Source organism: Oryx dammah, unplaced genomic scaffold, assembly GCF_014754425.2.
Source record: "Oryx dammah isolate SB20612 unplaced genomic scaffold, SCBI_Odam_1.1 HiC_scaffold_26, whole genome shotgun sequence".
NCBI lineage: Eukaryota > Metazoa > Chordata > Mammalia > Artiodactyla > Bovidae > Oryx > Oryx dammah.
Genome location: NW_024070210.1, coordinates 30,884,646 through 30,911,968, shown reverse-complemented (window position 1 = coordinate 30,911,968; position 27,323 = coordinate 30,884,646). Strand labels below are relative to the sequence as shown.

Below are 27,323 nucleotides of genomic sequence, written 5' to 3'. Positions count from 1 at the left end.
GGGTGCTGAAGGAGATGGATGGGGTTTGGAGTGAATGTGGCAGTTAAAAAAAATTACTTTCATATTTTGGACCTGCATATTTAGGTGGTTTGGAACACAGTTGTTTCCTCCTTGAGTTTCAAATATAAGACTGCTACAGTCACATGACAATATTGAGAGGTGGGGTCTTGTTTGTTACTGTCATTCCCATTCCTTTTCGTTTAGAATCAGAATAAAGTTGTATTTCAAATATCTAAAAAAAAAAGCGAGACATTATTTTGCCAACAAAGGTCCGTATAGTCAAAGTTGTGGTTTTTCTAGTAGTCATGTATGGATGTGAGTTGGACTATAAAGAAAGCTGAGCATCGAAGAACTGATGCATTTGAACTCTGGTTTTAGAGGAAACTCTTGAGAGTCCCTTGGACTGCAATGAGATCCAAGCAGTCCATCCTGGTTGGAAATCAGTCCTGAATCTTCACTGGAAGGACTGATGCTGAAGCTGAAGCTCCAATACTTTGGCCACCTGATGCAAAGAATTGACTCATTTGAAAAGACCCTGATGCTGGGAAAGACGGAAGGCAGGAGGAGAAGGGGATGACAGAGGATGAGATGGTTGGATGGCATCACCAACTCAATGAACATGGGTCTGTGTAAACTCCGGGAGTTCATGATGGACAGGGAGGCCTGGTGTGCTGCAGTCCATGGGGTCGCAAAGAGCTGGACATGACTGAATGACTGAACTGAAATGATGCCCCACTCTGTACCCAGGCAAAATTTACTAGGGAGTTGGGTTCATTGTGCCCGAAGGACTTGGCATCAAAATATTACAACAACAATTTTGGATCTATATATACATCCTGTAGGTGAAGTGTCAAAAATATCTTGTCCCTAGAAATAGTTTAAGTGCTGGGTCACCAAGATTTGGAGCAAATCTCTTCAAGATTGAGAAGGAAACCTTCCCAGGGTCCTGAAGCCACTATTTAAAAAGCAAATCAATATGCAATCTGGGACAATGCTAACCTTGTGACTGTTTCAGAAGGAAAAAACAATAACGTGAACTGCCTATTGGCAGCCTCATTCTGTGCTGCTAAACCAGGAGAATACCTTCTATCACTGGGCAGCATCTCATAAAAGTAACTTAATAGCTTTGAATAGACCTTCCTAAAATGGAAGGTTCAATGTCTCCATCTAAATATTTACACTGCATACATCCTCACAGAAGCCAGACTTTATCCAGCAGTTTCTGGTCCATCTTGTTGAAAGCTGGCATGGGGGAAGCGGCTGTAATATTAGGGACATAAGTCTTTGGGCCAATTATGAAACCTGCATTGTGAAAGAAAGATCCTGTCCAAGAATCTTTATGGCATATTTTACTAACTCAGTTTCATGGAAGCAAATAAATATGGGACTAAAGTATACTAACTTTAAAAAAAAAATAATTACAGGAAGAAAAGTAAATGGGTCACACTTATTCTGGTTCTCTCCAAAATATTTTAGGACAGAAGCAATATCTAGTATATTAATAATAATGAAAAGTAATAATAAGCATCATAAATGCTAGGTCTTTTTGAGAAGACCTCCATCTGGGAGTCTTCTTGCAAATCACTCCCCTAAGGAGATAAGCTTTTCCCTGCTACAGAGGGCTAAGCCCTGCAAGCTCCAGCTGCTGCAGCTGGTGCCTGCAGAGAGAAGGTGCAGAGGCCTGCCTCCCAGGGCACAGGAAGGGATGGAAACAGCCGAGTGCCCCTCACTCTCTCTCATTAAAAAACACCATATGCCCAGGGCACACTCACCAAGGTGTTTTTCACTACAGGTTGGGATGCTTAGCTCATCTGCTTACAGACAAAATTCTCTTTAGCATGCTTATTAAAAGTGCAAGTTTATGCTCATCCTGATGTTGCAGTTCTAGGGCAGGGGCCGAAAAGGAATCTGCATTTTTAGTCAGCACTCCAGGAGACTATGAGGTACCCCGTGCTGAGGCTTTGGGATGCTTTGGGAACCACTGGCTTAAACCAGTATTTCTCAAACTGGGATCACTGGATGCCCTATTGAAAGTTTCAAATAGTTATTTTTTTACATTTTGCACTTTGTTTTTGATAACTTTTCAAATATTAAGAACATCCTGGATAATGTAGATAGTTGTATAGCCAAATTCTACTGCAACACTCCACTGAAGTTTTACAATCAGGTTCTACTTCTAACTTGGTCTCAGGCCACTGAGTCTTTACTTAGCCTTTACTCAGATCCAGACCTGATCTGAATATCCATACCGGAGTGAAGCCTGAATGATATCCCTTCATTCACTCAGGAAGGGAGTAGAAGAAGGAAAGGAGCAGATTTTGACAAAGGACATCAATGTACTAAATGGGAGGTGGAGGGGGGCAGTCTATAGGACGTTCACTAAAGAGTGAGGAAATGGACTCGGAGCCCATAATGAAAGACTTCTCCAAAGCCTGGGAGGTGCTACGCGTGAGGCAGTGGCTGAAAATCTGTGTGGATGAGAGCAAGAAAATGAGGGAAGAAGGAAGACAGGGAAAGGACTCAGGTCAAACAAAGGAATTGGAAGGAAGGTAGCAAAAGAGATTGGGGGAAAGGTCAGAGACTGAGGGGATAACCAAGAAGGAGAAACATCAGGGAGATAAAGGAGGACAGTTTTGAGATGAGAACAGTCTCCATGTGAGCTGGTGGTGTCCCTGATTTTACTGCTAAAAGAAGTAAGTTAAAATAGTCTGTCCAATATGATATCACTTGTTCAATAAAAACCTGTGTATATCAAAATACACATAGAAAATTTCTGAAATCAATTAAGAACAACGAAAACAGAAGCCTGCAATTATCTCGAAGACTTAGAAATGTAAGGTTGAATCAGGAGAACTTAAACTTTTTATTTTGCACCATTTCTTATGTTACATGTATTTATTTTGAACATATATTATTTTCTCACTAACGTTTTAAGGACTGTTCAGCAGTACAACATTAAAGTACCCAGGAAAACAAGAAAGATGAGACTGAAAAGAGCTCTTTTGGTTGTTGTTGGTAACTTTCTTCAGAACAGTTTCAGGTCAGAATGTTAATACTGAGTTCCATGGTCTAAAGCATTGCTTCTCAAGCCTTAGCATGAATAGGAATCACTTGGACATCTTGGTAAAATGCAGATTCTAATCAGTATGTAGGTCTGGGAAGGAGCTTAACATTTCTAACAGGCTCCCAAGTGACGTCCTGGTGGCTGGTCTAACACTATGCTTTTGAACTGCAAGGAAAAGTAATCAGAATGCTGGGAATGGAGGTGAGTAGCCAGAGACCACTACTTCTCAAAGAATGCTCCGTAGACAATGAACCCTACACCGCACTCTAATAAAAGATTCTGCAATCAAATAGGTGGAAATATACTGCACTCCCACTCTGATGAGTCACATTGGGTATTAGGGTTTTATTGAGAATTTTTCATTTGTTTTCAACTAAGACATTCCTAAAAGGGTCAACCTTGCAACAGTGAAAATTTATCTACCCTGTCATGTTCTTGAGAGGCCATCCTTGAGGGTGTGGGGAAGCAAAATAACAGGGGAGCAGGAGCTCAGGGGGTACACAGAGAAGGGAAACTGGAATATGATGAAGCACACCTGGTCTTCAGTGCAACAGCAGTGGACGTTTCCGAAAGCTTAAACAGACCTTGTCAGGACAAGCACACGCCAGTAAATAAAGCCCAATGTTCCTTGACAGTATGTGCTCTGATGTCGTCAGATATTTGCCAAACCTCATTCTAAATGTTTCTGGACCTTCGCAAAACTTAGCCCCGCACCAGTATTAGCAGGATAACTTCAAAGCCAGGGAGAAGAGAGTACTTGTGAATATATGAAACTGAATGCATTTACACTGCCAGAGGCTTGAGGAAACCACAGAAGCTGACCTGACCCCACTGCTGTGGGGAGTCGCACTTGACTTGAGCGCAACCCTCCTGTCCACAGACAGTGATTAAGAACAGCCTGGGGGAGGCTGCTCCTCCCACCCGCTGAGGCGGAGCAGGCGAGACCAGAAGCAGCCCAGGGCTCCAATAACCTGCTGGCAGCACCGAGTCATCTGCGCAGCACCGCCAGCGCTCAGCTGCCTCAGAACAACCTTTCAGACTCTCTTCATAGATAATGAGGCTGAGAGCACCGAGTTTCAGTGGGAGACTGGATTTCAAAGGATCCCTCAGTGCGGAGGAGAGCAGAGGCTATTCACCGTGGTATGCCTTAATCGTTTGAAAAGACTGCCACTTTCTCCTTTCTAATGTCTAACGTGGCAGCAGAGGGTCCAAGCCATATGGGGCAACTTGCACAGAGATTAGAATGGTACCAGAATCAGCCGTAAAATACGCTCTGAAGCCTTTGCATCCACAGCGGTACTTTTCCATCATCTTAGCTCTTTATTGGAGTTTGGTCGCTCAGTCAGTCCTGCTGCGGTACTTTCTCTCAAATATACTAATGAGGGGAATGGGCCTGTACAATAGCATTCTCTCTTTATTAGACTTCCGATTTCCTTACTTTTGAGGATAAATATATTCGAGCAGTGCCATGCACATGTGACCATTTCACTATGGGGATGCTAATCAGGGGATAAAATGGAAATACATGCCTGTTACAGTGCAGTGATATGAACCCATACTCTGAATGACTCAAGCGCTCCTGCTTCAAGCTCCCTGAAAGCTGCAGGGCCCTGTCCCACAACAGTCAGAGTGGTGGCAAAAGAATCCAAATTAGTTCTTATATTCATGCAACAAATACACATTTCCACTGCTAAGTCTGTCACAGAAGAGCCTCCCTATTGCACACACTAAATATACTTTAAACTCTCAGGGATGAGTTATTTGGGATATCAGGAGTCAATTATGTCAGCCCCCACATGATGCCACGTGTCTAGGCCACCAGTAACCATACAGCAGGGTTATCTTTTCATTACATTCCTCGTTTCCCCCTTTGCAATGTGTTCATTTGAAAGAATTTAGAAGTGAGCTTCCAATCTATAATGAGAAAGATTTTGTCCTCTATTTTTATATGAGGCACTTTAATTGCTACTAACATTGAAGTTAGCATATAAACAGGAAGGAGGGTGTTACCCTCAGAATCCCTAAAAAGAAAAATACTTCTAAAAAAAACCACACACACACACAAAGCAGAGGAGTCGGGGGAAAGGGGACCTTGAACAGAGCTGTGCTTTTAGGGTTTGTTTTCAAGTTCTCCCCAGGATCTGGAGAGAGACTGTATACCTTCAATGTAGCCCCATTAACTAGACTGTGCAATGCCTAATTTATTACTGTTCACCTGACTTTAATTCCCTTCCTGAATTCCATAATACAGCTGCAACCCAGTGTGGAGGATGACTTGGGGGTAAGAAAGCCCAAAAGACAAAGTAATGACTTCCATTTTTTCTGAATTTGAAGACTTCATTCAACTTAAGATCTCTCATAGGGAAAATATAATGGCCAGATTAAAATCATTCTAAGTAAAAACTGACTTTAAAATTAGTCACCTTAGGTCTCACCGAGGGACAAGAGAAACTCTGTTGTGGTGGTTGCTTTGTTTTTGGTAAGAGAAAGAATGGCACTGAGATCCTCTTGGTCCATTTAAGAAGCACGTTTGGTTGGCAAAATGGAAGTGCTAATGGTGGGTTTCAGCACCTAGAGGGACTGTACGCCCACTCCATCACTGAGGGAGCCTTAGAAGATAACAAAGCCCATCCCATCCCAAGTGAGGAAATCCAGTTCTGGAAGGAAAGGGGGGACACATTCACTCATTCAGGAGATCTTGGAGTGTCCACAAAACTGTTTATGATTGGAGATGCTAGGGTTCAGCCAGCCAGGCGTAGCTCACAGCACACGGTTTTGCCGTGGAAGTCCCAGCTAAGACTCGGAATCCTCTCTTCTCCCCACCCTCTTTGGAATTGTTCTTGGCCAACTGTTCGACCAATCAGGACCTGACTACCGGGCTGAGCCAGACCACCGCCCCTCTGTTGAGTATCTCGGTGCCCCCAGGGGGAGAACTGTAAGCAGACAACCTACTTGAATCAAGAACGCTGTCACTTTACCTTTTTGCTTATTGATAAACAGCAGAGGGGGCATGACGCCAGGGCCCCGAAGCCCGGGGGCCTTCGTGGCCTGGGAGCTTTGGTCGGAACTCGCTGCTTCCACGGGTGTCTGTGGCGCGGTGGGCCCCTCGGGGGCGGGGGCAGGGTCTCCGGAGGGCAGCTCCGGGCCGGCTCGCGGGGCAGCGGAGGGGAAAGGGAGGAAGGGCTCCTGCTCCGCCAGGCCCCGCCGGCTGGGGGTGCGCTCCTCGGCCCGGGCGCGCGGCTCCTCCCGGATGGCGTCTAGGACACCTGGCTTCATCGGCGGCGAGTCCTGTTCCCGTTTGGGGCTCTCCTCTGAGGCGGAGGAGGCGTCGCACGACTCGATGATGAGCTCGCTGTCCAGCTCGGCCTCACGCTCCTCCCTCAGGAGGCTGTACTGGATCGACGGCGAGGCCGGCGACGGTGGCGGGCCGCCCACGTGACCAAAGGTCACATAACCCGAGGGCAGCGCATCCTCAGCGGCCAGCGGGTCCTCGGACACCAGCTCGATCTCCGAGTCCCCTGACTCCGCGCTGCTGGCCTCGTGGTCCAGGGGACTGGGGATGGTGGGCAGCCCAGACCTGGCCTTGGCCTCGGGCCTCTCGGCTCTCTGGCCCGCTGGCCGTGGGCTCTCCGTTGTCTCGTAGGATAACCCCTTTGCTTCCTTAATGGCAGTGATCAGCTCATCCTCGGAGATGCCGCATTTCCCCTGGGATTCTGCGGCAGATGGTTCTGTCATCCCACAGAGCGAAGAAGCACCAAAGAAGCACACACAAGGACAGACAGATGGACAGGGAGAGAAGAAATAAAACAAAACTCCATTAGGGGAGACATTTTCTCCTTGCTTAAAAAACACATATCTTATTAGCCCCCAAAATAGTCTGTTTCCAGGGCTATGATGGAAAGGCCACCTGAACTAAAAGGCTAATTACTGTTATGGCCCAATTAATCAGTGTTTCATATACCTATATCTTAATTTAGCTATTTTTTTAAAATAACACAGCAATTTCTTAGCAGTAGCACCTGGCTGATTTTTCTGTTTCAATATGGGACAGATTCTGGAAGTCATGGTTTTAATTTCTAATCCGCCTCTCAGGGAAGTTTTCCAGTATCACAGATTTCACCAGATAATCCAATGTATGCTTGTGTGCTAAGTCGCTTCAGTCGTGTCCAGTCTTTGCGACCCTATAGACTGTCACCTACCTGCCAGGCTCCTCTGTCCATGAGATTCTCCAGGCAAGAATACTGCCCTGGGTTGCCAGGCCCTCCTTCGGGGATCTTCCCGACCCAGGGATCAAGCCCACATCTCTTATGTCTCCTGCAGTTGGTAGGGCGTCCTGGGATGCCCCAATCTGATATATATAACTCTCTAATTTGGCCCACCAGTGTCAACAAATCTGTAACAACTCCTTGTCCATGAACTCCTGTTCATGTTCCCTACTTCAGTAAGACAAAGAAAGCTAATTTGGATCCCTATGTACGACATGCTTTCCAACCTTCACATTTCCATAAGAATCGATACATTTATTCTGTTTTAGTGAAAAGTGTAACAAAGTAAAGCAATATAAGGAATAATTTTTTGCCAGTTCCACGAAGCAGGCTGTGCAGACTACCATACTGCCCAATCCCGCAGGGCTTCTAATGGTAGAGTCCACTGTCCTTCTTTTTTCATCTCTTCACCTCCTCTTGAGAACAAAACCCAATAGGCACATCCTCTGGGTAAGTGCCTGCCTTCTGTCTGATGTATATTCAGATGGCTCCCAAACCTCATGGGCAATCTTACTGATATTTCTCTCTTAGCTGAAATTACTTGGGAAGGCCATGACAACAGTTTTCAAGAGCTTGGTTTTCCCCTTGCCAATACAACAGGGCCTTATGTCAGAATATCCTAGACAGTGATTTCTGGCCCTTTTATAAGCAAGAACTACTTGTCATTTCTCCAAAGCTTTGAGGTTACTGGGAGGGTAAAGGCTAGACTATCAATGGCTAAGTAATTTGTCACTTTAGGACTATGGGTGAACCCCAATGGATAAAAGAGTTTAGATTTGTCTGATTCTCTAAAACCTAAAATGATTTTATCCTTTATCCATGTATCATTCATTCATCTATTATTCATCGACAGCCTTCTATGTGTTAGGCTCCCTTATAGGCACTTAAGATGTATTAGTGAATGAAACAGGAATCAAAATCTCTGCTTATATTCTAGTGGGAGAAGAATACAATACACAAATAATGCATGTAGTAAAAAAGTACATAGTGTGTTAGAAGATGGTAAGTGCTGTGGAAAAAAAGTACAGTAAAGGGATCAGGAGGACTGTGACAGGATGGGGATGAGTTTGTCATTTTAAATAGGGTAGTCAAGATAGGTTTCATTGAGAAGGTTATCTATATTCAATACTTGAGAAGGTGAGCAAGTGATTCGTGAAGATATCCAGAGGAAAAGCATGCCAAGCAGAGGGAACAGACAGTACAAAGGTCTGGAGATGGGAGCTGCAATGATCTAGGTATCAAAAGGAGGCAGTCATGTCTGGGGCAAAGTGACTAAGGGGGTAGGAAAATAGGTAAATAGGAAAAGAGGTAAAATGCATTCAGGGAAGTGGGGTCATCATGTAGGATCTCATCAGGCTTTTATTCTGAGTGAAATGAGAAGCCATTGGAGGATTTTGAGTAGAGAAGTGATATGATTTATGTTGTTGTTTTTTCAGTAACTTAAAACAAGAACCTCATTATCTCAAGCACAGTTTATATGTAAATGTAAAAAGATTTACTGCATGATCCTTAACTCTATTTTTATAGAAGTTAGTTCCTTAGTAAGTTGTACACATGTGATTTCAAACAGCATAAAAGTGTAAAAGTTACACTAATTTGCAATGATAGGGTGGAAGGAGGAGGAGGAAGATAGGAAGTAGAGGCCAGTGTGAATGAAGGAACAGCCTGTACCTCCAGAGCACTATCACTAGCAGCAGCATCACAGCTCCGCTTGTTGAGCATTTTCTGGGTTACAGGCACTTCATACATGGGGCTTAGAGTCTAGTGGCAATATGTAAAGTGACTTGTCCAAGATCACTGTACTGGTTTTTCTATCTTTGCCTCCTTGGACTTATTCCCATCTTTCTCTGCCCTGTTCTCTGTTCTGAGAGGCTGACCTACATAGAAAGTATTACCTGGAATTCCTTCCTCTCTGATTTCTGGTTGTTTTCAACCAATAGCAATCACAGAAGAGGTCGAAAGAGGCAGATGGGTATTTATACCTCTTGCTGTTTCTGAAGCTTCAGGCTTTGGGAATGCTGTTCCTTCCCCTTCCTGCTTTGGGTCCAGGGTACTAACAGATCCTTAATGTTGCCAGTCCTTGGGTGCTTTACCATTTTTTTTTTTTAACTGTCTTTAAATGTCTTTACATTTGTAAATAGCCATTTCTTTTAACCCTCTTCAGTTACAACTTTTGAGTGTGTCACTTCTGTTTCCTGCAGGGCCCTAAATGATATAGCCACATGGTTAGAAATGACTTGGCTTAAATTTGAACTTGTCTTTATGTTTCATGCATTTCTCACTATATCAGGCCACATCTGTTCAAAAAGTGGGTGGGGGTCTAAGATAGGACAAATTATATTTCAGAAAATGAGAAGAGGATAAATGAGCTAGATAACCACATGCAAAAGAATGAAGCTGAACCCCTACCTCAGGTCATATTAAAAATTAACTCTACATGAATTCAATCTAAATGTAAGAACTAAAATCAGAAACTTTAGAATAAAACATAGAAGTGAATCTTCATGATCTTCGATAGTGGATTCTTAGATATGACATCAAAAACATAAGCAACAAAATAAAAATATACAAATTGGAATTCATCAATATTAGACATTTTTGTGCTTTAGAGGAAAACATCAAGAAAGTGGAAAGACAATCCATAGAATGGGTTACAAATCATATACCTTATAAGGGACTTATATCTAGAATCTATTAAAAATTATTACAATTCAATTATAAAAAGACAACTCAGTTAAAAATAGGCAAATAATTTGAATAGACATTTCTCCAAGGAGTATTTACACATGATAGAAAAGCATATGGAAATATGCTCAACATCATAATTCACCAGAGAAGTAAAATCTGAACCAATGAGATACTACTTCGTACCCACTAGGATTCCTAGAATCAAAAAGTCAGAGAATAGTTAAGTGTTGAAAAGGATCTGGAGAAACTGGAACACTCAGCCACTGCTGGTGTGAATGTAAAATGATACAGTTGCTTTGGAAACTAGTCTGGCAGTTCCTCAACTATTTAGAGTTTCCATTTAAATCAGAAATTCCACTCATAAGTAGAGAATTGAAAACCTATGTCCACACAAAAACTTACACACTGTGTTGATAACAGCATTATCTGTAACAGTCAAAAAAGTGAAACAACCCATATCATGTCCCCAGTACCAGTGCAGTGCCTGGCACACAGGATGTACTCAACAAACAGAGCTCATGTAAGAATTAGCTCAAATCGTTAAAACAATGGTTCTTTTTTTGGTAAGGGTGACTTTTGGTCCTTTGGTCTTGCTTTGTTTATGCTTTTTTAATTAATTTATTTATTTGACTGTATCGGGTCTTAGTTGCAGCATCCAGGCTCAGTAGTACAGTGTATGGGCTTAGTGGCCTCACGGCATGTGGGATCTTAGTTCCCAGACTAGGGATTGAACACACGTTCCCTGAATTGGAAGGCAGATTTTTAACTACTGATGGCTGGGGAAGTCCCAGAACAGTAGTGAAACTGTTTCTAAGTTGTGTAAACATAAATCTGATCCTGCCGCTCTTCCCTTCCTTCTCCTCACTGATTTTGAGTGGTGTGTGGCTCAAAACTGCCCTCAGAAACTTTGACTTAGTAGAAGTTAAGTCTTGATGGGGCCCAGGCATCAGCGTTTTGTAACTCCAAAGGTGATTCTAAAGATCACATCCAGTTAGGGTTGACAGATTTAGCAAGTAAAGATACAGGATACTTAGTTAACTACGACTGTTTGATAAACAATGAACTTTTTTTTAGCATAAGTATGTCCTAGGAAATATTGATGTTTTTATCTGGCAACCCTATCTCCAGCTGAAAACCACTATGTTAGAGCATTCAGAAAATAAGGCTTGAGGATGTTGGTTTATTTACTCGAAGGTAACAATGGTAGGGGCTTCCCTAGTGGCTCAGACAGTAAAGAATTTGCCTGCAATGCAGGAGACCCGGGGTTGATCCCTGGGTCAGGAAGATTCCCTGGAGAGGGGAATGGCTACCCAGTCCAGGATTCTTACCTGGAGAATTCCATGAACAGATGAGCCTGGCAGGGCTACCGCCCATGGGGTCGCAATGATTTGGACACAACTGAGCGACTAACACACAAGGATGGTACCAGTGGAGTGTGGGAAGAAAAGGTCTGGTTAGTTTCATGTTGGGCAAGTAAAAGTACTACTTTCAAAAAAAATCATCTTTCTTATGAGTGAAATGGGACTCAGTAGATATTGTAGACATTACCATCCATTCTAAAAGTGAACTAAAAGTTTAACAAAGTGCTAGGAGAAATCAGGGGAATTTTTAGAACAAAACAGAGGTTTTCCTACCCTTGTTAAATAAAAACTTATGGGTTTATGTCAAGACTGACACTGGGCTTCCCAGGTGGCACTAGTAGTAAAGAACTGCCTGCTACACACAGAGATTTAAGAGATGTGGGTTCAATCCTTGGATCAGGGAAATTCCCTAGAGGAGGCCATGGCAACCCACTCCAGTATTCTTGCCTGGAGAATCCTATGGACGGAGGAGCCTGGCGGGCTACAGCCCATTGGATTGTAAAGAGTCAAACAACTTAGCACAGCACAAGACTGACATAGCAAAGCTAGAGAGTCATTGATAATTAAACAGAATATAGAAACTGAAGGTTAGAACCACCTAGCATGGGAAGGTATGTTTGCTGCTGCTGCTAATTTAAAGTGAAGTCGCTCAGTCATGTCTGACTCTTTGTGACCCCGTGGACTGTAGCCCACCATGCTCCTCTGTCCATGGGATTTTCCAGGCAAGAGTACTGGAGTGGGTTGCCATTTCCTTCTCCAGAGGATCTTCCCAACCCAGGGATCAAACCCAGGTCTCCTGCATTGTAAGCAAGACACTTTACCATCTGAGCCACCTATGATGCTTTAATTCAGAAGGAAAAAAGGAAATATGGGCCGGACACAACTTAGCACAGCACAAGGCTGACACAGCAAAGCTAGAGAGTCATTGATGATTAAATAGAATATAGAAACTGTGAAGGTTAGAACCATCCAGCATGGGAAGATTATGTTTGCTGCTGCTACTAATTATGATGCTTTAATTTAGAAGGAAAAAAAAGGAAGGTGAATATGGGCCAGTCTATCAAGTCACAGATGCCAGTGTCCAACCATGAGCAGTGGTGACATTCAGCCCTCCCCTTTGTTCCCAGCTCATTCTCCACTTGTCATCCAGAAGGATCTTTTAGAAACACAAATCTGATCCTGCCACTCTTCCCTTCCTTCTCCCCACTGCAGCCACGGTGACTTTCCAGCTGCTCCTAGAACACTCAGAACATTCTCTGGGCCTCTGCACTGGCTGTCAGCTCAGCCTGGCACCTCTTCCTGTGTCTACATGGCTTGTTCCCTCACCCCATTCAGGTCTCTGCTAAAAACCACTGGCAAGGAAAAACATTTCCTCATGACTGCCCCCATCACTCTCTTACACTCTACCTTGCTTTATCATTCTTCATAACCATTATAACAACCTGATAGTATATCATTTATTTATTTGTATGAACCCAGGTCTTCCACATTGCAAGCAGATGCTTTAACCTCTGAGCCACCAGGGAAGCCCTATTTGTATGTAAGTTTTGTCAATTAAAATGCAAACTCCATACATGGAGGAATCTTATGTTTCACCACTATATCCACAGCAGCGATTAAGCAATAGTTGACATGGAGTAAACGGTCATTACATGTTTGTTAAGTGAAACAATGAATGAATGGCATTCTTTCCCAGATTAAAATTATCCAATGGTTTCCCAATGCATTTGGAACAAAATTCAAATTCTTTGCTCTTGCATGCGAAGCCTTGAATGCTCTAGGCCCTGTCTACTTCTCCAATTCTGTTCTGTCTCATACTTCTCCCTTGCTCCTTTGTATCATCTTTCAGTTCCCAAATAATAGAGCCTTGAGGCCTGTGCATTAGTTGACCTCTAAACCTAGGGTCCCTGTTAATCCTTCTCTTTGAATTATGGTCTTCTTCTCATTCAGATTTCAGATCACAGACTACAGATCTCAGGTCACAGAGGCCATCCTTGACCTTCTCACACCCAACATTCTATCACTGTTTAGTGTTCACACTCCATGAAATTACACTGTTTATTTCTGTGCTTCCTTTTACTGACATCTCTCACTAGCAGTAAGCTTCACGAGGGCAGGGACTTTATTCACCTTGTTTACTGCAATGTGTCTGGTGTCTAGCACATGTCTGACTTAGAGAAGTCACTCAATAAGCATTCTGAATAAAAGAACAAATTTGAAAAGTGGGTAGGAGAATCACAGACCTCATCGATGCAAGGAAATAAATAGCAACAGTAGTTTTCAAAGAGTTTGAATTGATTTACTTTGTATTGCTATTTCTTCTTAAGGGACATGGGTGGTTTTACCATAGCCTCTTGATTATTGATTGTCTTTTCTGAAGATAACACCTCAAAGAACATCCATGACCACCACAATATACTTCTAGGTATGTGTGTCAGAAACAGCATGCTACAGATCAATGTTCTGGTGCCTCAGGGCACTTACTGTATTTTCCTAAAACATTTCGCTTGTATTCATGACTGATCTTTACTTAGAAACTACTTCCAATATTTGGGTTGTAAGAATTTTTACCTCCATACCTCTGGGTATGTTATTTAATATGATGAAAATAATTAAGTACATTGGAGAAAACTGCAAAATGGAATAATGTATTGGATGGAAGAAAGTATATTAGACTCCTTGATTAAGATTAAGGGTCTGTAGCTAAAACTTTTCTAAATTATAACTTCTCCTGATTCATGATTCACATAATTAGAATTATTCTCCAGAGTTAGTTGACAATTTCCATATTTATTAAACAGTGATAAACTGAATTCCTTTTGTTTAGGATGATTGCCTTTTCCTCAGTTTCTATGTAGGATTATATGTAATTCTTGGTGTTTGTCTTACCAGTTAGCACTGGAAATGGCAGAGAGAATCGAGACCCAAGAGATGAAATAAAGCCCAAATCCTCCAGTGTCTATGGGCATAGGGTCTCATAGTACCAGGGGCTCACAAAATGAGAAGGGGGTTAAGGTAACCTCTTGGCTCAGCTGGTAAAGAATCCGCCTGCAATGCGGGAGACCTGGGTTCAATCCATGGGTGGGAAGATCCCCTGGAGAAGGGAAAGGCTACCCACTCCAGTATTCTGGCCTGGAGAATTACACGGACTGTATAGTCCAGGGAGTTGCAAAGAGTCAGACATGACTGAGGGACTTTCACTTTCACTTTGGGGTAAAAAGAATAAGAAAAGCCTCAAAGACAAGCGGACTCCTCCTATCTCTTTTGTTAGTTTTATTCTTATGTGTCGTCTTATGACTCAGGTGTTATGGTGTAGTGGGTGTGTGGAGAGGGGAGCTGACCATCAGAGACAATTGTGTAATGGGACAAGGGACTTTCTCTTTCTGGAATAAACCGTACTTAGAATGTTTACTTGGAGTACTTGCAGAGAAAACCACTGTCCTATCCCATGCTGTCAAACGGGCACCAATAGATCATAAAACTCCAAGATCATGAGAGCCAAATCTGATTTTGTCTCCTCTTCAAGATGCTCCAGAACCTGAGTCATGACAACCAAAGAAAAAAAAAATCCCTCATAATTAATGAGCCCTATATCAAGTCTTTGGACTTCCTAGGTGGTTCAGTGGTAATGAATCCACCTGCCATTGCGGGGAATGTAAGAGACACTGGTTCAGTCCCTGAGTTGAGAAGATTCCCTGGAGGAGGGCATGGCAACTCACTCCAGTATTCTTGCCTGGAGAATCTCATGGACAGAGGAGCTTGGTGGGCTACAGTCCATAGGGTCGCAGAGAGTTGGACACGACTTAAGCGACTTCACAGGCATGCATGCACACATCAAGTCTTTCTCACCAGCTTCGTAAACTGTAATTTTCACATAAGGCGTGTGGCCATGTAAATAGACCTGAAGGAGCAGGGGCATTTCACCCTTCCCAAAGACTGGCCAAAGTTCTTCTGTACTCATGACCAGACAACCCTAGAGCTCTGAAGCACAGCTGATAATGTAGTTATCTTCAGAGTGTCAGTATCTTTATGTCATGGGATAATATTAATAGAAGGGTTTTACCTGCGTGGCCAGAAGGATCATAAGGAGACTTTGAGACTCAGTTATGTCCCTACCTCCTGTTGTCAGCTGGGATAGGTCACACTGGAATGTGACTATTTCCCTGGTCATCTGTCCCACTGGAAGGCAGGGACTGATTTTTGTTTGCTTTTCAACTCCAACATTACCAGTGCTTATTCGAGTCCTGACTAAAAGAAAGTGTGTAGAAAGTGTGTGTTGAGCAAATGAATGAATTTGAAAATCAGGAACTGGGTGCAGTGAATCTGTAAGAGTTTACAGTTGAATGAGTCTGAGCTAATGTCAGGGGAAGGGAGGAATGGATTCCAAAATCTTTAGGGAAACAAGACAGGAGGGACCTCCGCTAAATACCTGCTCTGCTCTAACACTTGAACTGACTGCTTCATCAGGATTTAGAGCAATCACTCTTTAATCAGAAGGGTTTAGATCTGTTTTAAGAGTTCAGTACAAGCTCTTTTACCTGAGGTTCTGAAGGCTACTTTTTGTAAATAAAAGAGGTTTGTAAATTACTGTGGGGTAGGGTCAGAATTCCAGCCAGCTGAGGTAGGGGGAGATTCAAGATCTCTCGCTGTCTTCATCCTAATGCTCCCGAGCATTCGAGAGCAGAAGAGACGTAAAGGCCCCACTCCCACCTCCTGCGAAAGGGTGGCATGGGGTGGGGTGGGGAAACTCTGGCTACCACTCTGGACTTTCACTCAGGTCTGAGAGGTCCCCTTTGTACTTGAGAAGATGTATTGATGTGGTCTAACAACACTCTGCCTTGAGTCAGAGTAGAAGGTTCAAGCTGAAAAAGATCACAGCCTAGTGAATTCTGAACTATTAAAACTTCTAACCAGATAGAATTGTTGGTTTAAAAAATGAAATTGTAAGCAGAACTTCAATCAACTGCAAAGATGAAAAGGACAGTGTTGAGAATGAAGGGGGAAGGGAGGAGTGCCCTTTGTTTAGGTTTCCTCTCACTGCCCATCCCCCCCAGACAACTAAGGTCCACCCTATCACCCTTCATTGTACAGACTTGGAGCTGTAGCCAAGGATATAAAATGCCCTGTCCAAGGTGGTCCAATTGGTCTGAAGAGAGCAGCTAAGATGCCCAGGGAGCAGGGAAAACAGCTACCCTAGAGCCTGGCAGCACCTTCCTCTCTACCCTGAACAACAGAACTGCAGGAGGGTTTTAATGTCGCCAGTGTGTCATTTTTTACTTCTCCCCTCAAATAAAGAAAGAAATATTTCACAAAGCAAATCTGATAGGACTTTTTAAAAAACCCCAGATGTCAACCATTGTACAATGGGCACAAGACTGAAAAAGTTACACATTAATTAAATCAGTTAAATTGAGATGGAAGTATTTTGAATGCAAATCTTCAGTCCTTAAAGTTCAGATTTCCACTCACCTGTTCCAGAAGACGGAGGAGTGACGGATCCTGGGCTGTCGTCTTCAGGCTCTGAGACGGTGACCGTGGGGACTGTGTCAGGACTCGGTTTCAGGCAGATATCTTGCTTCTCGGGGGCCTTCTCTGGGGTAGCGGTTTCAATAGAAGGCTCGATCTCAGTCAGCGTGATCTTGACAGGGGCAGCAATCAGAGGGGCACTGCGCTGTTCTTCCGAGATATCGTCTACATATGGCGCAAAGGTTGATTCTTCAAATAAATGGTCCTTGAGGATTTTCCCCTCCACAGGAATTGGTTTCTCAGCCTCTGGGGTCTCTTCAGACCTTAGTGAGATTTCAGTGTCCTTATTCTTAAAGTCCAAGTCTTTCTCTTCCAACTTGGGGTGACATTGCTCCTGATATTTCACCTCCTCTGGCCTAGTTATGTCAATGTATTTATAGGCTTCTGCTTTCATCTGGTCCAGGGGGTCTGCTAAGATCTTGTTCACTTCAGCGGACTCTGCTGGAGTCATTTCTATTCCAGAATCCAAACTAAATAAGCCACGAGGCTCCGTCCCAGGCACATCTGGTAAGGAGGATCCAGGGGGACGCAACTCCTCAGGGCTCTCTGAAGCAGTGATGTGGCCGTTTTCTTTCTGAAGAATTCCAGTGAAATATGTAGCATCCTCCTGAGGTGGGTAATAGATGTCAGAAATCAGAGACGTATAACACACTCCTTCCCCATCCTTTGCCACTGTTGAAAAGGTGTGATCCATGGCCCTGGAGATATCCGATGCACCTATAAATCAAAACAGCAGTAGAGAGTGAGGGGGAGCCTGGCTTCATTTCTCCACCTGCCTAACCCACCACCCACCCCGGCCTGTGCAGGCACAGCATCCTTTCTCCTCAAGACCTCAGAGTTCCCTCAGACCACTCTCATGTTGTTTTTCCTTGTCTCCAGCACTGGTATTTTTCTGGCAGCAGACTGCATGAGCTGCCACATCCAGAGAAGTTGCAGACAGACCCCAGATAACTAGAAAGTTGATTCTCAAAATCTACTACTTTAATATGCAGTGACTGGTTCTTACTTGGTATTAGTCAACAGAACACTTCTTTGCATCTAAGGCTCTGCTGCTGCTGCTGCTGCTGTTGCTAAGTCACTTCAGTTGTGTCCGACTCTGTGAGACCCCATAGATGGCAGCCCACCAGGCTCCCCCGTCCCTGGGAGTCTCCAGGCAAGAACACTGGAGTGGGTTGCCATTTCCTTCTCCAATGCATGAAAGTGAAAAGTCAAAGTGAAGTCGCTCAGTCATGTCCGACCCTCAGCGACCCCATGGACTGCAGCCTACCAGGCTCCTCCGTCCATGGGATTTTCCAGGCAAGAGTACGGTGACCCTTTAAACAGATGTGGAAATATAAGTTAATTCAGGTTTGTAAATACAACACAATAGGATAGTCCACTGGGGAGAAGCGCTGCTCAGTGAGCTTGGAGAAGGCTCACGAACTCTCTGGTCCAGTCCTTTCATTCAGGGACTCCTGCTCTACGTGGATCGATGCCATCTCTTCTCTTGTTAAAGGTACTCAGAGAAAGAAACTCCTGGTTTTCTGGTGGCCTCGTCCCAAAGTGGTATCACCTTAAAGAGTACTTCCCTTCTTCTCCAGTTTTCCCCTCATTTTGTTTTTCTCCTCAGTCACCCACCAATAACTGAGGTTATTTGCCTTCCAGTATATTCAAAATGACCCACTGAGAATTTCTTGGTTTGACTGGTGGTGCCAAGGGCAAAGCAAGTTTCCAAGGTTGAGTCTACAGAATGTTTTCACCTGGCCTTCATCTTATTTATAAACCAGCCAAAATATTCATTAATAGCAAGGAGAAGAAAGAAAATCTATATTATTTTTCTATGCTGTAAAATACTGTCAGAAGGGAAGAAACTAACATTTATTGAGACCTTGTCACTTGCTCATGAGTAGGATTTTACCTGATTCTTTAATGTTTTAAATTAAGCCCCACACTCTCAAGAGATCACACATACACACACATTCAACCCTTCAGTTCAGTTCAGTTCATTTCAGTCGCTCAGTCGTGTCCGACTCTTTGCGACCCCATGAATCGCAGCACACCAGGTTTCCCTGTCCATCACCAACTCCCGGAGTTCACTCAGACTCACGTCCATCGAGTTAGTGATGCCATCCAGCCATCTCATCCTCTGTCGTCCCCTTCTCCTCCTGCCCCCAATCACTCCCAGCATCAGAGTCTTTTCCAATGAGTCAACTCTTTGCATGAGGTGGCCGAAGTACTGGAGCTTCAGCTTTAGCATCATTCCTTCCTTCAGAATGGACTGGTTGGATCTCCTTGCAGTCCAAGGGAGTCTCAAGAGTCTTCTCCAATACCACAGTTCAAAAGCATCAATTCTTTGGCACTCAGCCCTTAAAACACACTTAAAGAATATTACAGATTAGGGCACCAACTCATGAAAGTAGTAACAGTAACTATTAGTAGTAACAGTAGTAGTAATATTACTAGCTAATACTTGACTGCTTGCTATGTGTCAGACACAGTGCCAAGCTTTCATTAATATTGACTCCTTTAGTCATCAAAGCAATCCCAGAGGATAGGTACTATAATTAGTCTCATTTTACAGATGAGGAAACTGAGGAACAGAAGGGCTGAATGACACACCAAAGACCACAAAGGCAGGAAGTGGCAGAGCCAGGGTTCAAACCCAAGCAGTCTAGAAGTCAGAAAAGCGCTCCTAGTCCCCTTTGTACTTCCTTAAATGTTTGTGAAGTTTTTCTTTTTTAAGTAATTTTGAATCAGTTCTATTACAAATACACTTAGCAATTTTCTTTTCCAAGCTATCTTCTTGGTTGTATGAGCATGGCTAGTCTAAGGGAAATGGAAAAGCACAGAGCCTCTTCGTTTCCAGCACTCTCCTGCCTCAATAGCATTACAAGAGCAGCTTTCTTTCCTTGGAATTCTCTAGATACCTATGTATCTAAACCCTTCACTGCGGAGTCTTCACTCAAATGTCACCTTCTTAAGGAAGGCAAATTTGACCACTCTGTCTCAGGTTGCAACTCCCCTACACACCCTAGCAACCCTGTCCCTCCCTACTTTTCTCTTTATTTTTCCTTAACACTTGTCTCCTCCTAATAAATCACATAATTAACTTATTTATTCATTACTTATTTAATGATTGTCCCCCCTCCTTTGCTAGGTATATTCCATGAGGGCAGGAATCTTGACTATTTTGTTCACTAATGTAGCCTAAAATCTAGAACAGGTCCTGGCATATATTCGATACTTAATAAATATTTGAAAAATTAAAGAAAGTAACTTTAAAGTTTAGAAAAGCATAAATAACAGAATGTGTAAGAAGACACATGGGAACATTCCCCTAAATTGCTAAATTCACTTTATTCAACAAGTAGCCTAATTTTGTGAGCAACAGACCAATTTAAATCTGTTCATTTCAGATAGTCTTCTAGATACACTTCCTTCATATATGGCACCCCTGCTTTTCCAGTTAGATAAAAACAAACTCAATTACAAAAGGAATGGTAATAATGACAGGTCTTATTCCCTACCACACACATAGAACACTAAAGAAAAAGCTATTAAATTTAAATCGGTGTGTGCACACACACACCTTTATCCTAGAAGGATATTTAAAGCTTCTTTTGTGATATGGGCTTAGCCTATATGTAGACTTGGATCACAGCCTTGTCTAACTCAATGAAACTATGAGCCATGCTGTGTAGGGCCACCCAAGACAGACAGGTCATGGTAGAGAGTTCTGACAAAACATGGTCTACTAGAGAAGGGAATGGCAAAACACATCAGCATTTTTGCCTTGAAAAGGCAAGATGGGGAAGTGGTTTGCCTTCTCAAGGCAAAAATACTGACGTGGTTTGCCATTCCCTTCTCCAGTGGACCAAGTATTGTCAGAACTCTATCCATAGAGTCAAAGCTATGGTTTTTCCAGTAGTCATGTATGAATGTGAGAGTTGGACCATAAAGAAAGCTGAGTGCCGAAGAATTGATGCTTTTGAATTGTGGTGTTGGAGAAGACTCTTGAGAGTCCCTTGGACTGAAAGGAGATCAAACCAGTCAATCCTAAAGGAAATCAGAATTCACTGGAAGGACTGATGCTGAAGCTGAAACTCCAATACTTTGATTACCTGATGCAAAGAACTGACTCATTGGAAAAGACCCTGATGCTGGGAAAGATTGAGGGCAGGAGGAGAAGGGGATGACAGAGGATGAGATGGTTGGATGGCATTACCAACTCGATGGACATGAGTTTAAGAAAGCTCTGGGAGTTGGTGATGGACTGGGAGGCCTAGCATGCTGCAGTCCATGTGGTTGCAAAGAGTCAGACATGACTGAGTGACTGAACTGAACTGAACTGATAATGTAGACCACATTAGAGGCAGGGAAATCAATTCTCAGCTATTTCACAACAGACATTTGGATCCTGAGATTCTCTACCACAATCACCTGGAAAGATTCCACGTGTTAATGAGTGATTGTTCACCAGAAAGTAAGGCGGGGTTTGCTGCTAGATGTAAATAGTGTGGATGTGTGGGGAAGCGGAGAGAAGGAAGCTGTCCAGGGGAAGACACGGTAGATAGCTTCCAGGGCTGTCAAAGTCATTATCATTCAACTCTCAGTCAGCACGTCTATTGCAGGGGCCACCACATGGCTTCTGACCCTTATCACCCGTATCTGGCACGTTACATAACTCTCCAGCCCCCTGTCTCCGGCCACCAGTCATCACACTAAACACAACTGTCACCTGTTTCGCAACTGGCCCCAGGGCTCTGCTTTGCCTCACTGGATACTCCTTAAACCCTGCAGCCTGTCATTTGAGACAATGTGAATGCCACCTGGCCTCACAGCTCTGTCTCCACGGTTCTTACCCTCCACTCTAGGCGTACAAAGCCCTTCACTAACTCACACTCATTCTACCACCCTTTTTAGGCCTGTCTTACACTCTCCAATTCAAACGCTGAGCTCTGGTCAATACAAACTACCCATGACTTCTCCAACACCTAATACTTACAATCTCCACATCCAAATCTCCACCTTTTAACTTCAAGCCATGCGCTTCCTTGGTGTCTCAGTCAGTAAAGACTCTGCCTGCAATGCAGGAGACCCAGGTTCAATCCCTGGGTCAGGAATATCCCCTGGAGAAGGGAATGGCTACCCACTCCAGTATTCTTGTCTGGGAAATCCTATGGACAGAGGTGCACAGGGTTGCAAGAGTCAAACATGACTTAGCTACTAAACAATCACCAAAATGAGTCTGCTGACCACATCTGTCAAGACCTGACCCCTTCATATTGTTCTCCCCTTCCTTTCCCATAGCACTTAATTATACTGCTTGTGTCACATGTACAATACATGACTTTGATATGTCTATGTTATCGCCTGCTAACCTGTCAGCTCCTAGAGTTTTTGAGACTCATGTTCTTGTACAATATATTGTACATAGTTGGCACCCCCAAAAATGAATAAATGAATGAATAGCCCAATCAATCAATCAATCAATGAGTAGACATTCTGTGCAACTACTCAGAACAAACTAAGACTAACTGATGAGAAGTTACAAAGAGGATGTTTTTAAACTCCTATATGAAAGAACTGTCTAGAATTCAAGTTATCCAACAATGGGTGGGAGCTGCATCTCGGGAACAAGACTATTATGATCCCAGGGGCAGGCAGACGGAAAGAGGCCCAGTATCCATCTAGGCAGGAACCAGCATTTGATGGAAAGTTGGATAGGACAACAGCAGAAGACTCTTCCAACTGTCTATGATTTTTATATCAGTTGGCTTCACCATAGTGGGACACAACTTCCTTTATTTCTTCTTTACCTGTATAGCAGAATCAATATAATTTTCCTGAAGGTGATGCCACAGAGAATAGGGGCTTCCCAGATATATAGTAATAATTGAGGGGATAAACTCTGGATCACATCAACATTACTAGAGAGACTATAGATAGAATCAATAATTGGGAAGAACTCCCACTCCTGAAATCCTCATCTTACTAGCTTCCTCTTGCCCAGAAAACCCAGCATAAAATTGAAAGGATGTCACAAATACTACCAAATAGAGGAAGAGGGACAAAATCATTTGTGTAAATCATACATTTTAAATGGGACCATGTCAAAACCCTCATAAAATCAACAAATAATCTAAACACTTTGAATGTGGTCATTGTCCTATTTAAATTGAGCTAAATATCCTAAAAGATTCTCAAGGTTCAAAGAATTTGAAAATGTGTATACATTACATGGAGAAGGCGATGGCACCCCACTCCAGTACTCTTGCCTGGAAAATCCCATGGACGGAGGAGCCTGGTAGGCTGCAGTCCATGGGGTCGTGAAGACTGAGCGACTTACTTTCACTTTTCACTTTCATGCATTGGAGAAGGAAATGGCAACCCACTCCAGTGTTCTTGCCTGGAGAATCCCAGGGACGGGGGAGCCTGGTGGGCTGCCGTCTATGGAGTCACACAGAGTCGGACACGACTGAAGTGACTTAGCAGCTTAGCAGCATACATTACATAGGGCCTATTAGATAGAACTCTCGAAAATAGAAAGTCCTTCTAGACAGTAAATTATGTGAGAGCAGAGTCCTGAGGGAGTCTTGGAACTGGAAAGCAGAGCTGAGCCTCAAGGCTCAGGAAAGCCAATTAATCCTTGTCAGCGCTTCCTACAGAGCTGGCAGCTGTGTGGACTAAGGCAGAGCACATCAGCCAGTTGCCCCAGGCAGGAACCAATATTGTCACATTGTTAGATATAAATCCACTAAATAAAAAGGCTTTCCTTGTCTAGACTAGAAATTAGTACTTTCTTTCTATAACCAAGGATTCCTGGGAACATCTGACTGCCTCATTCTCTGGCTGTTTCCTTGGCCATCAAGAAATCGGATTTGCATGAAGGCAGATGCACATATGGTTAATGTGTAGACATACACATGCTCCTTCAGGAGGTGGACAGCAGGGCACAGCAAATTTAAAATGGGATTGATTTTCAAATTTCCATCTTACAAGTAATTTTTTTAGGAAAGTACTTATAATAAAAGTTGAAGGATCCCAAGTCACTATCTCTAGTCCAAAGCTAAGTGGAAGAAAGCATGAAAATAAGCTAAATTAGCTGCCATGAAATCGTATGTGCTGATAAAATCAGGCTTTTGAATACACTGATGTCCTAGATCAGAAACACTAATCATGAGCTAGATAAATTCAGTAGTTTCCTAAATGGTGGGTGTTTTATTTTATTTTTAAAATTTCTCTAGCAATACTAAGGAATAATGATTTAGTATTTGACTTTTCTCGAGGAAACTTTCTATCCACAAATCTTCATTCCTGACTGACTCATTCTCACTGAATCAAGCTCATTCAATTGCTAGCCTACAGCTTAGGTTTGTTTTCTGACTTTACTAGTATCAGTTGTGAGACTCTAGGCAAGGTAGCCTCTCTAAGCCTTATTTTGGGCTTCCCTGGTGACTCAGCTGGTAAAGAATCCGCCTGCAATGTGGGAGTCCTGGGTTCGATCCCTAGGTTTGGGAAAATCTGGAGACGGGACCAGCTACACACTCCAGTATTCTGGCCTGAAGAATTCCATGGAGCCTTGTTTATTCGGTTTTAAAATGGGGCAAAGATAGTTCCCATGTTACTGGGCTGTTACAGGGATTAAATGAGATAATGCACTTAGCTCCTTTCCTGGCACATAGTACACACAGTAAATGAGAGCTGTGGGCTTTATAATTACCTCTGTTTTGCAGGGAGGACACCAGAATTTGCAACATATACCATCCATCCATTTGGTACTTTATCCTATCTATTGACATGTGATCAGGGTCTTTTGGGCCAGAATGAGTTAAATATAGCCAGTCCACACTCATGTTGCCCTCTGGGGTCTGCCTTAGATCCTGAAGTCCCAAGAGTGCAAAGTCAGGGCTGTCTGCACAGCTGCATAAGCAGGTGACTGGGTGTTAAGTATTTTCTAGTGATGCAACTGATGGATCCTGTGAGGAACTGGTAATGCCTGGTAATGCCTAACAAGTATGAAATGCTGAAATTTACAAAGACATAGAAAAAGCGGGAGAATGTTCCATGCCTACGGATGAGGTTTCTCTCTTGTAGACTGAGCTCATTCTTACTCCTCAGGGTAGAGACAAGTCGACAGTGGTTTGAGATGATTCTCCTGTAACTCATAAAGACTCTCTTACTGCTCTGAAATGGAAACATAGAAGATGCCAGAAACAAAGAATAGTTTATATGAAAAGGTTTCCTGAGCACAGAGGTAGATGTGCTCCATTAGCGAAACATCTTTTAAAAATAAAAACAAAACCAAACCACTAATTATTGTTTAAATAGAGCCAACACTAAGAGGTATAGGTATAGGTATATAGTTCGTCCAATTAATTTGAGAAATATTTTAGAGGGGGGGCGGTATATGAAAACCTGGAATGACAGTGGGAGTAGGGTGACAGATGCATGTTAAAATTCAAAAATTACAGACCAGAAACAAGTGACCTAGGGTGAATCTGCATTCACTTTTCCAAGAATCATTTGCCCTTAGACTGCCCATGTGATGGATGGTAGTAGCCCGCACAGAGCGTAGGCAGTAAGGCTTTTTCCCTGAAACTCCCACTCAGCTTTTCTAAATGCTATGAAATCAGCAGGCCCCCAGATGGAGGCCGGGACACAGCTGACAAGAGAGTCATCTCTGAGGGATGGATATGCCGGGGAGGCACCAGGAGCCTCTATGTCACCTAGAAAGCATTCTCCTTCTAAAATGAAGTACCCTGTGATTTAACATGACAAATGGGTGCTGAGAAATTCAGGGACATCCATTCTTTAAAAATGTATCTATGTGATTAGTTAATCAAGTAAAAAGGAGAAGATGAACTTGCATTACCTAGCAAAAGACACAAAGTCAATGCTGATGACATGCTTGGACTTTAAGAATATGAGTAACTGCTCTCTCTTTCCCCAACTCACTGCCTTATTTAAAGCTTGCCTGCCAGAATAACAGATTTAGCTGTTGGAACTACAAAATTAATGTTTAATAAAAAAATGATTCAGCAAGTTTTGGGTTTTTCCTCCACTATGAAGAGCCAGGGCTTGCACTGCCTTACAGAGTTATCCCTTTAGCAGAAAATTCTGTAAGAGGAAAAAAACTAGCCCAGCAGCAAACCACTGCCTAAGTTTCTCTGAGTTCTCCGTAAGGTCTTAGATAGCATAACGCTGCCAAGTCCTGAGATGCAATGGAGCGCAAGTTCTGATGAGCTTCAAAGTATGGGGACATTTTTTTTGCTTTGAACATTTCTGTGTTCAAAGGTGTAAATGTGATTCTGTGGCCTTCTTGGGTGGGGACAATCTTTTCTGGGGAGGGAAGAAACATTTATTTATAATTTACTTAGATCTTAAGAAAAAGTCCTTAAAACCCTTCCTAGACTTCCCATTGCCTTAAAAGAAAAAAAAACTGATTTATAATTCACAAACCATAAAATTCACTCTTAAAATATACAACTCAGCAATTTTTGTATATCCACAGAACTATACAACCATCACCATTATCTAATCCACCCACCTAATTTAGATATATTCCACTTTTAATGTTTTCAACACAGAGAAAGCTCTGAGTTACTTCACCGTGCAAAGAATTATCTTTGGAACAACAAAAAAAGAGTTATCCCAACCTTTATATTATTTGTTGAAGAATTGTGCTCTCTGATTTCCAAATAGAAAAATAACTGTTCTTGGTCACATTTCCTTAACACTATGCGTATATTGACAGTTCAGTTCAGTTCAGTTCAGTTCAGTTCAGTCACTCAGTCGTGTCCAACTCTTTGCGACCCCATGAATCGCAGCACACCAGGCCTCCCTGTCCATCACCATCTCCCGGAGTTGTCTCAGAGTCACGTCCATTGAGTTAGTGATGCCATCCAGCCATCTCATCCTCTGTCGTCCACTTCTCCTCCTGCCCCCAATCCCTCCCAGCATCAGAGTCTTTTCCAATGAGTCAACTCTTCGCATGAGGTGGCCAAAGTACTGGAGTTTCAGCTTTAGCATCATTCCTTCCAAAGAAATCCCAGGGCTGATCTCCTTCAGAATGGACTGGTTGGATCTCCTTGCAGTCCAAGGGAGTCTCAAGAGTCTTCTCCAACACCACAGTTCAAAAGCATCAATTCTTCAGCGCTCAGTCTTCTTCACAGTCCAACTCTCACATCCATACATGACCACTGGAAAAACCATAGCCTTGACTAGACGGACCTTTGTTGGCAAAGTAATGTCTCTGCTTTTGAATATACTATCTAGGTTGGTCATAACTTTTCTCCCAAGGAGTAAGCGTCCTCTAACTTCATGGCTACAGTCACCATCTGCGGTGATTTTGGAGCCCCAAAAATAAAGTCTGACACTGTTTCCACTGTTTCCTCATCTATTTCCCATGAAGTGATGGGACCAGATGCCATGATCTTC

At 43.0% G+C, this 27,323-nt stretch overlaps 1 protein-coding gene across 1 annotated transcript in view; it reads right to left on the bottom strand.

Annotated features, from left to right (window-relative positions):
• The window catches only part of RTN1 (reticulon 1), a 257,808-nt gene that overhangs the window by 109,145 nt on the left and 121,340 nt on the right, over positions 1-27,323 (bottom strand). The window contains exons 2-3 of the mRNA XM_040226343.1: positions 16,848-17,621; positions 6,043-6,792 (exon numbers count right to left, since the gene is read on the bottom strand). Coding sequence (XP_040082277.1) covers positions 6,043-6,792; positions 16,848-17,621 — 1,524 coding nt within the window. The remainder of the gene's footprint in view (positions 1-6,042; positions 6,793-16,847; positions 17,622-27,323) is intronic.